This window comes from Pinus tabuliformis, chromosome 2_1, assembly GCF_031772625.1.
Source record: "Pinus tabuliformis cultivar Carrire ecotype Pingquan chromosome 2_1, CPIR1, whole genome shotgun sequence".
NCBI classification, from domain to species: domain Eukaryota; kingdom Viridiplantae; phylum Streptophyta; class Pinopsida; order Pinales; family Pinaceae; genus Pinus; species Pinus tabuliformis.
Genome location: NC_142299.1, coordinates 323,723,839 through 323,742,442, shown reverse-complemented (window position 1 = coordinate 323,742,442; position 18,604 = coordinate 323,723,839). Strand labels below are relative to the sequence as shown.

Here is an 18,604-nt window from a genome sequence, read left to right as displayed (position 1 = left end):
GTGTGTAACAGGTGGAGATAGTACTGAGTACTTGTGAGGAGTATTGTACTATGTATTGTTACATGTTCTCAATCATTATAATATACAGATAGTGTGGGGTTTTCAGCTGTATGCTTTCCCCGGGTTACATACTGTGTTAATGTGCGCATGCGATTGATGTTTCATTGTTTTTAATGCTGCTAAATTGATGATCAACGTAGAGGAGGTTATGTATTATGCATGTATTCTGCAATAGTGTATAATCGGGATAATCTCTGTGAATAAGTGTCATATTATTCAAAATTTCTACAGACTGTGGATGAAATTCTAAACTCGAATTCTTCGAATTCTGACCACCATAGTAGCTGGCAAACAAATGTCAAATTGAGATTTTGTTTGAGTGATTGGTACATTTTTACTAGGTCATGATCAAGGAGTTTAACAATCAATGGCACTAATATCGAGGTACATGGAGGGCTTGGTGCCCTTGATTAAATGTTGGGCCAATACCCTCGTACATGACAAAATCCAATGGAAATGTTGTAATCCCCCCAATCTTGAAATCCTAAAAACTGTCAAGTCTGTTGTATTTTTAGTGGGATCTAAAGTTCTACTTTCTCCATATGAAATTCAATGAGGTTGGAACCACTGAAACATCGTGAAACAATTAATGGTAATGTTAAAAATTTAAGTAAAAGTGGCATTCTCAACACTTTTACTTTAAGAATTTAACATACCATTAATTATAGAGCATTAGTAGGGTTGAATATTTGGTTGCCCCATTGTTTTTCTTATTTTATAAATTTGTATTTAGAGGGTACTTGGTTGCATTGTATAAACTGGATGGTTTTGTACAAAGTCGACCAATTCAGTGAGAAAAGGCTGGTTCAATAATGAAACAATATTTTCCACGTTTTGTGCCATTTGTTAGTTTGATTTAGGTAGCAGAATAGTTGGGCTGACTTGTTCCATCGGCTTCGATAACACTGTACTAGAGGTGCATGATTATCCTTATCCATACCCATTGGGATGGATATGCAGTATATGAAGTTACAAGAAATAAAGGTTCAAATTTTCTATTACTGTAAACATCATTGATGAGGTAGAAGCATATGTCATTCCTTTGTATGTTTGTGCCACAAAAAATGTCGGTTCAAATTTTCTATTAGTGCAAACTTCATTGATGAGTTAGAAACATATATCATTCCATTGTATGTTTATGGAATAATTTTGGGGAGCCCTTATCTCTATGTTAGGAATTCTAACTTCAAAAGAAGAGCTAACCAATATACACGCACCAGTTCACTGTCTTGAGGTGTCTCTCCAACTGCAGCAAGCTCATTCCGGACATCCTGAATACTGGTGAGGTAGGGAGTAACTCCTCCCTTCTGCATGCTAGTGGTTCTCAGCTTCTCCTTCAGGAACATCTTCTGATTCTTAGAAGGATTTTGGTAGAGTGATGTGAGAGCATCCCATATTTCTTTGGTCGTATTCTTGGCCGCTAAGTGTGAGACTATATGATCCCGAACGCCATAAAGGATCAACCGCTTTGCCTTGGCCATCTCCTTATTGTAATTCTCTAGTTGTTGTGGGTCTGTATGTATGGCTACAACTCTCTTTGCATACGTCTTCAGACCATGCTCATCTAGCAGGAAAGTCATCCTAGCTTTCCAGATACAATAATTCGAGGCTCCATCTAGCCTATCCTGATCTCGAAGTCTTGCTGAGGCCATTTTCTGCAAAACTCACAACTGGGAAAATAAACAGGAATCTCCTCCTTTCCTGCTCGGTTGCTTGCTCAACTACTTGCACTCACTCTTGGAATGTGCAGTTTTGTTAGCTGCTACTGCCCCCTGCAACTAGAAATCAAGGATTTCCTCCAGAGAACTGAACCTAGAAACCCTCTAAGAAAAATCTCTGTGTGTGTTATTATCTTCCTCTCGGTGTTGATTCTTCTTTTGCAATCACTGCTGCAAAATTACTGCGCCCAGATTTGCTACACAAATTATCTGTTCTGCTCTCCAGAACTGCTTCCCAGCTACACTATTGCCTGCTGGAACTGCTTATGAACAAATCGAACCCCTGTCCAGCAATTCGAACTGCCTGGCAAGCCTTTGCGTAAACCCAAAAGAAATTCGCTCAGACTCCCCCTGAATTGCGAAAGTTCTCCCTCTCTGTCTCTGATCTGTCAAACTTGCTCTAATACCATGTGAAATTTCTAATATATTATAGCAACTGGAAATTATTCTTCTAACTAATTAAAAATTAAGTGTAGTTTATTTGCTACGACAACCAATGGATAAAATCACAACTGCAATTTTCACTACAAAATGTTGCGGAAAATAAAAATGTTGGAACTGAGAAATATAGAGCAAACATGCAAAAATTGGACACAGTTATTTTTGGGCAAATGTCCTCGGAAAAACCCAATGCGAGAAAATTGGTATAACATATGAGGGTTTTATAATTATGCAACAATAAAATAATCTGAGTACAATCTATGGATGCCTAGTTGCCTATCCAATCAACAAATATCTGATAAAAATTCTAGAGAGAAAATTCTCTCTCCACAAGCAATCTTAGCATTGGCTACCTCAGAAATACTGTCCATCCAAACCCTTGGGAAATCCTTGTGTTGCCCCTTGCATGTGTGGCTCTATTCATCCTCTGATGAATCTTTCCTACCTGTCTCTGTTGCTAGAAGTAACTTTCCAGCCCTCTGGAAAAATTTTCCGGCCTTTGGAAGCTGAATCGAGATTCCTCTCAATTGAATCAAACTGCTCACTGAAGCTATTGCGCAACCCCGGCGCAACTTCACCGTGGAATACTTCTGTCACTTGGAGCAGTGCCTTGTTCTTTGGGAGAATGGAGTCTAGGATGATTTAGGTTAGCTAAACTTGTTTTCAAGGAGGCCGAAATTTGATGCCCTAGCAAGCAAATTTCAAGCATTTACCCACTCAATGAAAAATGGATTTTTATGGGAGAGCTACAATGAGTTCACCACTAGGACTATTCATCACATGTTATACATGAGTAATGTATGCAATATTCATCTAGATAGCAATTCAATTAATTTTCAACAAATTAGGGCACAATTTTACCATGACCTAGAATCAATAATTCCATACATTAGACATAGAAAAATAGATATTCAACAATAAAGTGCACTTACAAGACAACATGTGATAATTCATTCCATTATCCAAAGAATGGCTCCATGAAATATCCAAGAATAAGCTCCAAATGTCAAAATGCATCCAATAGATCCAAATCCTCCACAAGAGAACAAGTGTGAATTCACTGGATAGGCCAAATTCCAATTGTGATGATGATGACAGATCAAATGAAATGATCTCTAATATATACAAGTCCTACTAATGTCTATTATAGCCTACAAGCCCCTCAAATAATAAAATAATGGGCAATCACTAATCAAGGTCACAAGCCAACCTTGTATCTAATGTAAAAACAAGATAAATCTCCAATAAGAGGGTTGAAATGTTGACGCCATGCTATCGTAAGCCCTTCTAGGGCATGCGTTGAGCTCTTCTAGTGCTAAGACAAGTGTAGAGGGCTCCTAAATCAAGGTCTGGGGTTGGCCCCTAAATCTCTCTGCAAATCATCCTATAGCCCCCAAATGTGGGTTTGGGGCACAAAACTAGGCCTCATGGGTCTCCAAGTGATGAATAAGCCTAAATCTGCTCCAACATTAAGGTAATAGAAGATGGTGCTAGCCCTCCCATGTCTCAAGGCATGAGACAAACCTCATCTAGGCCCAGGATCAACTGCCACATCATGTAATTAGTGCTAAGCCGGCTAGGGGTATGCTAGTCCAGAGTGCATAATTCCATGAATAATAAAGAAAATGCAGGAATGTTGTAGGTGCTGAAGGTGCCCATGGCTGTGAATGATGCTCTATAACTGTTTGGAGTCCCATGGCTCTCAATGCATCACCTATAGGTGTCAATATGTTCCTTTGGAGGACGTTAATAGACGACCCTATCATGTGTTCCCAACCTCCAAAGGGAAATGACTTGTCCTTGGTCTACCCATCAATTGATAGGTGCCATGTGAATAATGATGGAACAGAGGGGAAAGAACTCGATGGCCAAGTGCCATGGTCAAATGGATTGGCTATGATGGAATACCTCATCTTGGGTGTATAGATGTGAGGAGGGAGAAATCATGGATGCATGAGTTACCTCGCCTTTGTTTTTCCACCCCTTTATATTGCCTTTTACTTTTTCTTGATTTTTCTTTGCATTACTACTTGTAGCTCAAGGAATGAGAGCTTTCTTTGTATGATGTATAGCACTTATTACCCCCTTTATGATGAATCAGTGCATTGCCCATCAGGGGTTGGGACATGCAAGGGTTCCTTGTCTTCTATGAGATAGGGAAATATTGGCCTAGGAACTGGTTGATGGCCATATGATAGAGGTAGAGCTCATGCTTGGCTTTTGCCCACGTGCTAATTTGTAAGTCCTAGACATATTTTGCATTTGTTTTTTCTTTCATTTTTCTTGCGGCCATTATATGATTTTTTTGTTTCTTTTAAATGCATCAACTTCCCAAGGTGCATTTCCAGGCACTACCCAGGTATAAAGATGTGTGGGTGCCAAATCCCAGAGAACTAATGGTTAGTTGACCCAAAGAAGGGAGGTGGAATAAGGGCTTATAATGTAAGATGGAAAGTGGTAAGCATGGAATAGGGATAGATGGGGTTGTGCTATCTCAATCATGGTTTCCCAATGCCCTTTCCTAAAGCCAAGGGCCATTAGGGGGGGTTGCACTGGACTAGGATTGAAAATTAATCCCCCATTTAAGGTGAGGGAACAAGACTATGGCCAAGACCCTTCTTTCTTCCAAGTTACCCCATAATCCATGCCAAAGTGCCTAAATACAAAGAAGCATAAGCACCTGATTGCTGAATGACTAAAGAACCTGTTGATTAGAAACCCACCTTCCAACATGCGCTTTGGCAAATGGGCAAGGGGACACATGACTGATGCAGGTGGCAGAGATATAAATGGCACATCACATCAACTACAAAGTGGGTCTCAGGGTTTGCTGGTTGCCAGCTGGAAGAGATGAATAGGAGAAAATCTTTTCCTAGGGATCACCCAATTTTGGTGGGTAACAAGGCCTTTATTCTTAGAAATGTAGTATTAGAGTTGTACCAAGGTGCTAGTGTTGACCAATGCTTATTATTCCTCTTGTTGCGTGCCTTTGATTGCTATTTATGCAAGAAGAGAGAAGCTTCTTTGGGCCTTTCTCTGTGCTAAGTAGAAAGGGAAAAGATGATTCCATCAGGTTAATTGGAGTTTTTGTTTCACACGAAAGGATCATGGAGGCTTAGCGATCATCATTGGTTTCAAAGAAGATCTAGATTTGTTTTTCAAATGGATAATCATTTCCCTTGAATGATGGATAATGGAAGCTGTTGCTTCACAACTACATTTCAAGGAAATTCCTATGGGAACAAAAAGTGTGGTGAAGCCTTAACTTTCAAGCACTCATTACCCCATCTACTTCTAAAATTGAAATCTCATGTGTTGCAAAGAGTATTTGGAAAGCCTCATAAACTGTCAAGCCCTTCCAAAAGGGGACCATTTCAGAGTTGGACCTTCCATCCACTTCAACTCCCGCTAGTGGTGACTTGTCATTCTTGATGAGGGAAATCCTCTCTATAATAACCCTTGGTTCTAGTCTGTGCATTTTTTTAATGAAATTAGAACCTTCTAGGACATTTTCTCATTAGAAGCAAAAGATTGGATCACATGGACTCAACTAAAGAAAAATTTCAAACTTCCTTTTCTTTTTGGTTGGGTAAGTTCCTTTTAACCAAATGAGATCCTTTCTCTAAAGTTCTAGTATCCTCTACTTCTCAAGCACTTCAAGGCATTTGAGCTTATAGATTATACCCAATTTCCCAATTGCATATTTTATTTCACCTTGTTCAAGTACTTTGCTTCACAATCCCACCTCATGTTGAGACTCGAGAGTGAACTCTCTCTCTCTCTCTCTTATATTTATTTATCAAGGTAAACCCAGACACCTCTTTTTCTTGTTCTGGCACAACAATAGCATTGGAGCATCTCTGATTTTGGTCTGATGGTTTATCTGGTTATCAAATCTCTCTAGGAAGACTCATATGCAGCAAATCTCTCTGTGAATTTTGGTGGGCTGGTTACCATGATTTCTGGCTGAGGAAGTCTCAATGCAGCAGAAGGGCACTGAGATCCAGTCTGAGGTACAGCAGCAAGACGTTTGAGATTTTGTTTGCAGACCGCAGGGCCATAGGCAGACTCCAGGCTGCAGGGACAAATTTTCTGTTGCAGGTATCCTCAGACAGCCGAATCCTATTACAGACTGTTTCTGCAGCTATGTTCAGGGGACAACTCAGATTCTGTGGATCAAGGATGAATTAGGGTCTTCTACAATCAGTCAAGTTCGGGCAGCCATCTCCAGCAACAATGAGCCAGTGAAATCCAGCTGCCGTCATCCCTAATTCCGATTAATGTCACAGCGAGTCAAACAGCAGAGATATGATATGTTGTGAGTCATTGGAGTAAAGAACAAGGAGCCAGATCTCTGTGGCAGTAATTCGGATCCCACTGGAACAGCACATACCATCACAGTTGGCCAAGGGCATCAAACAGTGAGTTGTAATTAGTGTGCTGTTTGCCCTTAGACATTAGGCAGTGAGCTATGATTGGTGTAGTCACAGTAGGATTGGATAAGTAGTTGAATTGCTGAGTATTGATCTTGAAAATCAGAATTATATTGTGATAATTGGTTGGAAGAATCTACTGTTTGGTTGGGCAGTCATCCCTAACTTAGGAATCATATTGCTGTTAGAGATATTTATTACGGTGGAAATATTTGTGCTATTTCAATGATGTCTACTATTGAAAAAATGAACACTGCTGTTGTATAATCTTGTTGAATTATTGTAACCCTGATAAACATATAATCCTAATGGCTAAAATTACCCTAGGACATTACATTATTATGGAGTCATATGAATCATGACATGGGTTTATATTCGGAGGACCCAACCCTAATACTGAAACCTCTGTCTATGTATCTCAATTTTCAACAGAACCCTCAATCTCTTAGCTCCAAGTCATCTGCAAGATTGAAATCATGGTTACTAGTCAAGATGAATTTCTTCTTTTACTGCAGTGTTTGGTATTGAATTTCCTCAGTCTATCCAAGATTTATGAGCTGTGCAATCAATCAATTAGAGGAATTTCTGAGTTGATCCTTACATTTGTACCATAATAAGCTTATCATATGTTAATGATGAAACAAACGTAGATTTACTCTGAACTCAATTATTATGCTTTCAGATTTGGCTAGGACTAAAGGAAAGGGAAACCACTGTTTGATGTGTTGAATCTAAGTTTGTCTATTCTGTTTCCAGCAATTTCCCATTTCAAGTACTTGAGTGTGTCGCTACTGCTGTTTATGGCCTTGAACTTGAAAATGCTAGGCTCCTAAAAAAAACTGTTTGTCTGTTCAGATCTCTATACTGTCATTAGATGAAGAGACTGTCTTTCACAATATAGGAAATGCAGTCATCTCTTCATGAAAGCAATGATCGGAGTGAGCCAATTCATGCAATATGTGGAAGTCCATTACTGTCATCAGCATCTACTTACTCCAGTGATGACTCTGATAGTCCACATATTACCCCCCGGATTGGAGATAATTATCAAGTCAAAGTGTCACCATTTAAGCTGCGAATGGGCTGTGATCAACTGGGAATAAATTACAGTAGGGACTATAAGGATGACAAGGCTGATGAATTTGAGCTACTGTTTGAGGAGGGATTACCTGTGCCAGTAATGCAGATAAGTTGTTTTTCACCTTTTGGAAATGGAACACTCTCAGATAATGAGTTCCCTTCAAAGCAGTCTTCCCCAGTTGGAGCCATAAAAAAAGAGTGTGAATTGTGTCAGGTTGATTTATCTGAACTGGAAAATGGTCAATGTACCCATGCGATCAGTAACAGTGGCCAACTTAGAGAAGACAATAGGTATATTACAGGTTTGAAGATAGATTTCTTAAGACCAGAGGACACCCTGACAGAATCTACTGGGGCAGCTAAGACCGTGCTTGATACTTCTTCCTGCTGTCATGGGTGTCGAAGAAAAAGGGGTAGGGTTGGTTGGAAGATGGTCAAGAAGATGAAAGTTGGTTTTTTGGACTTAAACAAGCACTGCATTGATTCCAATTGCCAGGTTCAGCAGAAAGGAATACATAATATGGGGGAAGATGCAAGCTCAAAAGGTTACATGATAGTGCCTGGCAGCCCAAGTGCATCCTGGAGTAGAAGTGAGGAAGATTTATTCATACTTGGGCTGTATATTTTTGGGAAAAATCTTAAAGCAGTGAAAGGATTTGTGGAAACTAAAGAAATGGGGGATATATTATCACACTATTATGGCAAGTTCTTCAATACAGAGTCATATTGCAGATGGGAAGAATCTAGAAAGACAAGAAGCAGAAAGTGTATCCAAGGCCAGCGCATTTTCTCTGGATGGCGACAACAGGAATTGTTGGCACGCCTTATTCCTGACATACCTGAGCATTTGAAACATGAGATCCCAGAGGTAAAATTTTCTCATCAAAAATTCAATTTGTTGTGTAAATGTAAAAATGGTATGCTGTCGTTAATCATACATCAATGGAATGCTGATATGACATTTTAATTTCCATGACACCAATTTAGTTTAAATGAGGTGCAAAAAGAGTTTGCATTATGATGTGATGATACATCTTGTGACTGATAGATATGAACTGAATTTAATAATCCAGTTGGACCAGATTAATCTTCTTGGTTCTGCAATAGATTTAACCTAAATGACAAATTAACCTATGATGAGAAACATGTGGACAGCATTCACAAAAGTGAACTCAATTCTTTGAGTAAGAAGAGTTGCTTTTTAAGATCTGCGTTATGAACTTTAAGGAATTTTCTTGCGTAGGCACATGCTGCTCCCTTGTATGTTGCCCAAGAAGCTGTAAAGGGATGTTTTTGTTTAATTTTTCCAGGCTCAGCCTTCTTCCTTGTATGAAATCCCAGGGATTTGTAAAGGGAAGCTCATTCGCCTCTCCCATGTTTTGTCTCTCATTGGGATTTGCTGTTCTTGGGAGTCTGGTTTTAGATTTTGGGCTTTGTCTTTTAATATTTTATCCCTTGATCCAATTTTGTGGTGATAGCCTATCTGCTGTCCTTATTTTCGTAATATTCTCGATTTATGTTTTTGCTCAATACAATTATGAAACACATTTAAAAAAAAAGTCTCCCAGTTGCAAAGTATATTGCCTTACTACTATTATGATATTTTGAATGTTCTTACAGCTATAGGGTCTCACAGGTTTTTCTGATAAACAGGTAACAAAGGCATTCAATGATGGAAGAGTTTCAATGGAAGAGTTTGCTGCAAAGCTGAAAGCATTAGCAGGACCAAATGCACTTGTTCAAGCCGTGGGAATTGGCAAAGGCAAGGAAGATCTTACTGCGGCGGTCATACACCCAACAAAGACAAACCCAGTCAGCACTTCTCATTATGAAATTCCTACAGGCAAGGCATGTTCCAGCCTTTCTACTGGAGAGATTATTAAGTTTGTAATTGGATATTTTAGGCTTAGCAAAGCTCAAGCATACGACTTATTTTGGGAAGCAGTGTGGCCTCGTCTCTTGGCAAAGGGATGGCATTCTGAGAAACCCGACAAAGCTGCCTATGAATTGAGGCAGCCTTTAGTGTTTCTGATCCCTGGTGTACAGAAGTTTTCAAGAAAAGATCTAACAAGAGGAATTCATTATTTTGATTCTGTTAGTGAGGTTTTAAGCTGGGTGGCATCAGATCCAAGGCTGCTTGAACTAGACACGCATGGTATACCAGGAGTCAAAGTGAAGCCAGAATGCTTCCATACTTCTGAGAATGCAGATAAAGAAAATGGGCATGCAGGCCATCCCTGTTCCTATCTTCAACCTAAACAAGTACAATCCTTTATATTTACAGTTGTTGACACCAGTCTAACATCACAAGGAGTAGGAACACCTAGGATACGAGAAAGAGTGACGTTGCCTCTGGATGATGGCTCTGATAGGTCTCAAACTGTGTCGTGGGAAACAGAAGATACAGACAATTTAGGAATACTACCATCTCAGCAATGGAAACATTGCACACATTACGCAGAGGGGGATTCATTGAACTGTAATTTGGAAAAGCCAGCCCGTGTTGTGGTTGATCATGAAAGCTCGGGTGAGAGGAATGAGATTTTTGGAATGTGCAAGGTACCAACCCCTGATCAGAGGGATTGCCTGCTCTCTCCCTTGAAGCAGAGAGAACTAACTACCTGTATAAAATACAAAGAAGATAAAAGTACTGCTAGTTTGGTAGAATATTGTGAGTCAAAAGATCAAACAACAATGCTGAAATTTGACCCCAAGGAAGAATCTCCTAAGCCTGAACCTCTTTTAGGTGCCAGTCCATCAGAATTAAGCATATCCCTACCATCTTCAACTCAAGCAAGTGCCAGGAGAAGCATCAATGCTACTTCTCCGAGTACAGATTCGCTTTATGGAAATAAGATCAATAACAATTCTCAGAATTCTACGATATGCAAATTGACACCTGATATAGTGCCTGATTTGAACTTACCCCATGATCAACCAATAAACATGACCATCAATTTTGTCTCAGATATAAGCAGTCAAGTGTCACAAGCTTCAAAGTCTGAAGAAACTTCTTATTCTGAGACAAATTCTGGGCATTCTCAGGAAGTGTTTAATAATCCAGGAGTTGCACAGTCCTCAAGTCCTGATCCAGATGAAAGCCATTCTATCAAGCCACAAGAAAAGAATGAAAGTACTCTACAGGAAAATGTACGAAGACAAAGCACAAGGGTCCGCCCCTTGACTACAAAAGCATTGGAGGCTTTTGCTTGTGGTTTTTTCTCTCCTAAACGGCGGAGAAAGGGTAGTGAGAAAACTTTGAATCCAGATGGTTGCCGCATGAAATCTATCTCCAGGCTGGTTCAAGATGACCTAATGCGTTCTCCGAATACTCATAGTTCAGAAAACAGTGACATTCTTCTAGGTCACTAGAATACTAGTGTGGAGTCTGTCGAGGATGATGACACAGTAACAGTCAAGTAGGTGTTAAGTCGGAGGTGATGTACAAATGGGTAAAACTACCCTTTGAGGGAAAGCCCAAAGACATATTTCTACTCAGAAAGTCAAAAAGATGTAGAAGGAAACAGAATAAATGTTTTGATCCCAGCAATTTAAGAGTGCAGAGTGGCCACACCAAAGGTCAGGCGGGCGAGGGAATGGCACGTAGTCTCGTTCCCTGGCTACTGAAGGACAGGTTCCCTCCATCGGCACTTGAAATTCTGAAGCAGAGAAGCCTCTGGAAGAACAGCAGCAGAACGATGATGGCTGGGAATTCACTGTTCCCAAGCCCGACCCAAAGGCTGGGAATGGCTGTCTAACAGATGATAAAGATGAACCCCCTGCATCTGCATATCTTTTATATTTTTATGATGATTAGTTATGGACCTTGGTTCTAGTGACCGTCAGCATGGCAAATTAATGTTCTTGGACTTTTTTTATCTTTTTGCTTCTCGTTCCAGGTGTGGTCTGTTGTAGCCAGCGATTTGTAACTCAGTTTCTAACGCTTATTTCAGTTTCTAAGATCTGCTTTTCTGTTGCCTAATTTTTTCTTTGTTGTTCTTTATGAACGCTTATAAATTTTGTCACATTATTATTAATAGAAACTACAGAAAGCATTTATTAAGAAAACGGCTCTTCGCAGTGGAGATTCAGATATGGAATCCACATTACAGAGTCCAACTAGATGCAGTTGTGCAATGTGCATGCATGTTGATATATGCCAAATTGTATAAGCCGGGCACAATGGACTCTGGAACCATGCCAACTTAAGCCATTTAAAATTTCATTTTCGGCTTTGTCAAGAAACTTGAAATTTCATATTCTCCTTTCTCACTTTCTTACTTGATGATAAGTCCATTTTTATTGATGATGATCTCTACATCATCTACATAGTTCTTACTGCTAACCGTGTGGAAGAAATCTGTCATTATCATCAATGTCCTCATCCCAGCTAGAACCTCATGTTCAAAGTGGACAACTATGTATGTACTGAATCCATCAAGCCATAAATTTAGTTTCCAATATCATTAACTGTCTGAAACGTGATGGCAACCCCACGAGGGATGCATCTCCGTACTATTTGAGTTTTGTAGTGTCGTTGGAGTTCTAGAACCTCATGTTCAAAGTGGACAACTATGTATGTACTGAATCCATCAAGCCATAACTTTAGTTTCCAATATCATTAACTGTCTGAAATGTGATGGCAACCCCATGAGGGGTGCATCTCCGTACTATTTGAGTTTTGGAGTATCATTGGAGTTCCCTAATACCACGGGGTTTGGATGCATCTCCCACAATGACCTGTACGAAAAAATTGTTAATAACAAAAAAGTGGAATTGGGAAGCCTGTGACCATGTTGAGTGGCCATTTCATCATTCCGATGTTTAAGGCCTCGTGCTTTGGCTCATCCTTCACTGGTGCTGTGGATATCCTCTTTGTGGAATGCTCCTGTCCATTAATGCAAATCTGAGGTGGTTTGTTTTGATCCATTAGGCAAGGTTGTCCACTAGCTCGAACCCTGTATGTGTTGCTTGTCAAAGTCCTGAGCCATTTGATCTGTCATAAGGTTGGAGCAGGGTTTGTTAAAGGTATCCAATCCCTGAACTTAATTATAGCTAGATGGTGAACAACCACAGGGGATGACTCTTTTTTACCATTTTGGATGATCAGATTTCTTGGGACTGCACGATATAGTGTTTGGATACATTTTGTTTGGCCTTGTTCTCAAATACATGATGGCATAAAATCCGGTGATATAGACAAAGTCAACGCCCAGATCCATATTAGTACGTTGTTTAGAATTTGTCTTGATTTCCATTGGGCCAGAAATTTAAATTCCTCGGTATTCTTTTTTCTTTTCAGGGTTTCAAAGACTTATGAGAAGTGGTGATGCAGAGTGTTGAAAAAAATCGATAAGTGGGTCACAATCCTTTGGTGATATTAGCTAAGTTACAAATTTGAACAAAATTTTTGGCTGTGGCTCACGTTCATTACTGTTTGTTTTGGGTATTTTCTATGTTGGGGCAACAGTGCATGGAAAAGGCTCCGAGGTACATCTTTTGGGCCAACAATGCTAATGGCTAAGCGTTTCATAGCGTTACTTGGGATATATGTGACACTCCTGAATATGCTGGTTGGGGATTTATCAAAACTTGGATTCAGGGCCAAGCTCCTTGTGCCAAATGGTTGGTGAGGGCATGAGTGGGAATAAGGCTTTGAAAGTTATACTCAAACATACCATTAGTCAAGGTTTCCCACTAGGCAAGTGTGTCTGGTAGTGTATTTCCTTGCAAAACTTGGTTGTCACTCCTATGCATGTTAAGATAGTTCATATGTTTGTGGTTCAGAGTACCTGGGAGGCTAACATGGAGAGATGTCTTCTTATGACCTTGACTTGTCATTAAATGAATATTGTTTATGGTAGTCTCCCCTAGTCCATGATGAATTGCTCCTAGTGAAGTCTTCATGATTTTTACCCTTGAAACTGTATAAAAGGGCTATTTAGACAGCCAAGGACTTCTTCAACAACAAAATCAGAGACTGGATCCCCTAGATGGAAATAAACATAAAATCAGACAGGCCAATCTACAAAGCCTAATCTCAAAGTGATACTCCTCCTATGTTGGGCCTTCTTGTTCTGCAAACATGGTGGTGAGATTGGAAATGAGGGTGCCACATTGTTCATTAACTATAAGCTTGCTCTAGGCTACAAATAGATTTGTCTCATACTAGCATTAGAAAATAGCTTGAATAAGCTTTGGTGAGTTAGGTCCAAGAAGAAAACATGGTTGTGTTTGTTGTGAAACCTTTTGAAGTCAACCTTGGAGCTGAAGAAAGCTCTTTCCATGGTTCTTTATTGTGGGAGGTTTGAGGATAAATGATTAACATCCTTAGGTGCAAAATCTATGGTGCCCCCAATGTGAGGAAATGAAACCTTAAACATTTCCATTTGGTTTGTACCTTAGCCAAGTCAACAAGGGCCTAGTTACTATGTCAATGATGTCTCCATATGTCCATTTCATGGAAAACTTTCTTGTTAAGCAACTATCTCCTATAGGTGATATAAATCCATTCTCCCTAGATTCTAGTTTGTGTTGAAGCTTTTTTTTTCTATGGAAGAAGCACAACAAACTAAGTTGCACTGAAACAAATATAGATATGGGGTTTGGAACAGATATGGCAAATTTTCAAAAATCGGGATACAATATGGCAAGGAAACGACATATATAAGAATTTCATATTACCATTCATCTTTTAGAATCTAGATTCTATATCTAAAAATACATAATCATCATCATGAATTCAATATAAACTAATCTCATCATCAATTCAACGTTAACATTATCACCATCATTAGTGATTATTATAACATTCAACATATTATCATCTTCATTAGTAATGTAATCATAAATGCTACAACCTTTGTGCTTTCGGATCCAACTCCTTCAAATAACGTGTCATGCATGGCAGATGGTATCTATGTTCCTTGCATGGCAATTAAAAGGCCCATGGGACCATTGGGATATTATGTTAAGACCTATTTGAACATTTCAATCTTCTCAATGTCAACTTGGTCTCTTGACTATATGCAGACAAAAGATTGGCTAGAGAAGATGTGTTATATTGGAGGGATTAATGAAACCAAGAACAAAATCAATTACAATTAACAAAACTGAAAATTAATTGCTCAAATAAATCTCTTTACGAAGACATTCATCAAATCTTTATGTTTGTATTTTTGAACATCTATCTTTTATGAGTAGTAAGAATCCTTGATAAATATATGGAGTGTTGTTTCTAAAGATTTAGAAGAGACGTTATGAGACTGTGTTTATAGTGAGTTTATTTGCAAATCTGATTTTTTCATTTTTATTATTTATTTATGGCTATACAAATTTTAATCCTTTTTAACATTTTAAGGATGGATTCCCATCATGATTTTGGTGGATCCATTTAAAACCCTTGGAAACATATACAATTCCAAATCCGAAGTTTTTGATTTTTTGAAACAATGTAAAAAGCATTTCTACGACGTTTCAGACAAGGATCATATTTTGTTTCCGCTTCGAAAACGGGGATCTGCATTCCCGGTAACTTAGACAACGAAGTGTTGTTTAATGCTAGAGATATTTCATGGAGTTTCTTGTGATATGATAATGTATTAACATGTTCCAACTTATCCTTAAGATTATTGTGCAAGTATGGAAGCTTCGAAGGAAGATAGAGCATTTACAACTACTTTTGGACTTTTGGGGTTGTCTCCCCTTGCAAAATTGTAGGGAACCACTTGGCCATTCTTGGCCTCGATGAGCATAATGTTACTAAGGTGATAGAAGGGCTCAACATTTGGTAGGCAAGTAAATTTTAGAGGTGGGAGTGTGGATATATTTTCCTCTTTCGACAACTAGAAACGGAAATCAATTTATGAATTTAGGACTGGCCATTTTAGGGAACCCAAAGCCTCTTGACCCAACTAATTATGGCTAGGAGCATATTGTGGATGAGGATCCCTTGTTGATTGGATGAGACCCCACCACTAATGACCAATGATGAAACCTTAATGCATTCTGGAAGTTGTACATGATGAATATCCAGTTTCTCTTTGCAAGCAAATCATCAGACCATGGGAAGAAATCTAGTGCAACAAAAATTGACATGGGTTAAGACACTACAAAGATAACAACAACTTGGATTAATTTTCAAGGCCAATGAAGTTTGTTAGTGGAGGTTTTTTGGAAAAAAAAGCATCAAGCAACAATGAGGAAAAAGATAATTGTAAACATTGCAATTGCATTGGTCACATTGAAGTTCATTGTTTTGATCTCCATCCTTGTCACCATTATGGCAAGACGAATCATCCATTAGAGAGTTGCTCCAAAAGAAAAAAACATGCAAGATTGAAGATCGACTATCGATGGATTGATCATTTGGAGTGGTCGTCAACAATCAAACGATTATGTAAGTCTTACTAAAGAATTCAATCTCGAGTAAAGACATGGTGCAGCAAAAAGTGAAATGAAAATGGTACTCTCATAAGCCTGGAAGGGGGAGTACAATGGTGACACCCTCCTACATCCTAAGGGGGGAGTCTAAAATCAAATGCAAATGGTTAGTGGTAAAACAAAAACCGCTTGTGGTCTCTCCTTTCAACTTACAAAGGGGAGAATTGAAGATGGTTGTTAGGCTGAAAGTTTCGACAAACCCACAATGAAATTGCCAAATGGGCATCAAATTTTCCAGTGGTCATCAAAATTTGCCAAATGGGCAAGTAAACTTTGCAAAAGCTATGGTTCAATATTTAGCAATTGAATCATACATTGGATATATGATTGAGAGCAATATTGTAGACATTTTTGTTCATTTGGATGGTCATTCGACCTAACAATGGATAGATGTATCCTTTTGCATTGCAACTTGGCATTAGATTGAATGGCCAAGCATTTTCAGGGATGTATCAAACTTGTAGTCGATTCGCTTCTCTTGGTTCATTCTCTTCATATTGAAGTTTTCAACATCTAGTTTGGCAGTTTTTCAGGCATTTCTTCATTGCAACTCAACACATGAGTTTTAGTATGAATATTTGGAGATAATACTAGCTTACATTGCGTTTCTGGTATTATTGCATGGGCTTATAATTGGGGAGGGGGGTTGGGGTGTGGATGTTAGCCTCTTAATTAAATAATCATTAAGTCCTAATGTACCACCTTTAGTCATTTCACATATTAGGACATAGTTTTTATCGTAGGTATGTTTCTAGAGTTTCTAGATCCTATTTCTCTTATCATTTTTTATCTCTTTTGTGAGGTGTCAAGGTGAGAACATATGAGGTGGTATCATCATTGTATTATATATTTGTATCATTGGAAGACCAATATACAATTGTGAATATACATTATGGCTTAAAGCATTTTCCACAAGTGTCATTGTCTATGATATTATTCTTTTGTTTTCTTATATTTCTTTACCTGCCAATTGTTGGGTTGATTATTTCTTAGTGTTTATGATCAACTATGTACCTTATGGTTCCTAGACTTTAGTGCATGTTAATTTGGACTTAATATGACAACACTATGTATTTAATGGTTTTGGCATAAGACAACCTACATTTTTTAGTGTGATGGTTTTCAATAATGCTTGTGGTGGTTGTGTATATGTCCCCCATCTTTTGTGTGTGTATTAAAACTATGTACATATTGTTATTCTAATGGTCTAAAAGTCAAATAAATATTTAATATCCGAATAAATAAATAATATTGTTTCCTCATAAATCAAATAAAAAGTGTTTGGTTCTTCCTAATCTAATTTCTTCGCTATTTAACTCACTTGAACACTAATCTCATTGTGTCAATAGTTCAATAATAGCAACACCAAGGTTAATGATGGAATTTTATGGAGAGAAAGTTTTCAAATATATTACGAATGCACTCAAATTAATGTCAACATGAGGTTTTTCATTGAATACAACTCTTCAAATTATATGTCTATGTGTGTGGGGGGGGGGGGTGTGATCAATTACATCATGAATATTGATGCATTTATTGCTTATAAATTTCAAAATTCGGGATTAATTTTACATAGAGAGAGATGTTTTATTATGTAAATTTAATCGTGTGTATATATATATATATATATATATATATATATATATATATATATATATATATGTTAGGGGGGGTGATCAATTACATCATGAATATTGATGCATTTATTGCTTATAAATTTCAAAATTCGGGATTAATTTTACATAGAGAGAGATGTTTTATTATGTAAATTTAACCATCTATATATATATATATATATATATATATATATATATATATATATATATATATATATATTTGTGTGTGTGTGTGTGTATAAGAGTAAAATCCTCAATATCGGGGATACCAAAGATCTCTACAACATCCCCTCAAATTTTGGAGAGTATATCCACAAATATTAAAGGCAAGCTCATGCATTCACCAATCTTAAAAATATTTACATCTTTTTGATACAAAAAGTATGAATATTTATTTTGACAAAAGATTTAATAAATGGTCATACATCCATCTAACTATAATTTTTTGTTGGGTCTCAAGAATGAACTCATTTTGTCATATTTTCACCATTTGTTTTGCTTATCATGTCTAGAAGCCTGCCATATTCATCATCTCACAATCCAATGTTATCATTTTGGTATAAAATCACGCCTTGAGTTACGAAGGGTTACATATTAGAGAAATTCAAGACAAAAGTGTCCATTTTTCTATAATTTCATATATTCTTTTGAGAAAACAATTTAAATGTCGTAGCTACAAAAATAAGATCATTTTATAGCTAGTCTTTGATTCTATAGTTGAGTCGTAGGTATACATAGTTGCACGAATGATATAATGAAAGCATAAGTTGGAAGATGTGGAAAATGGTGATCCCCAACTCCTCTCTCTATCATA

At 38.0% G+C, this 18,604-nt stretch overlaps 1 protein-coding gene across 4 annotated transcripts in view; it reads left to right on the top strand.

The window, feature by feature from the left end:
- Positions 1–11,692, top strand: part of LOC149200150 (uncharacterized) — a 64,831-nt gene extending 53,139 nt beyond the window's left edge. For 3 of the 4 annotated variants that reach the window (XM_089402618.1, XM_089402615.1, XM_089402617.1), the window contains exons 2-3: positions 7,508–8,600; positions 9,386–11,692. In XM_089402618.1, coding sequence (XP_089258744.1) covers positions 7,557–8,600; positions 9,386–11,104 — 2,763 coding nt within the window. In that variant the 5' untranslated portion in view covers positions 7,508–7,556 and the 3' untranslated portion in view covers positions 11,105–11,692. Of the gene's footprint in view, positions 1–6,123; positions 6,641–7,507; positions 8,601–9,385 lie in introns of all 4 variants that reach the window. The other variant, XM_089402616.1, reaches the window with a different exon arrangement.
- The last annotated feature ends 6,912 nt before the right edge of the window (positions 11,693–18,604 follow it).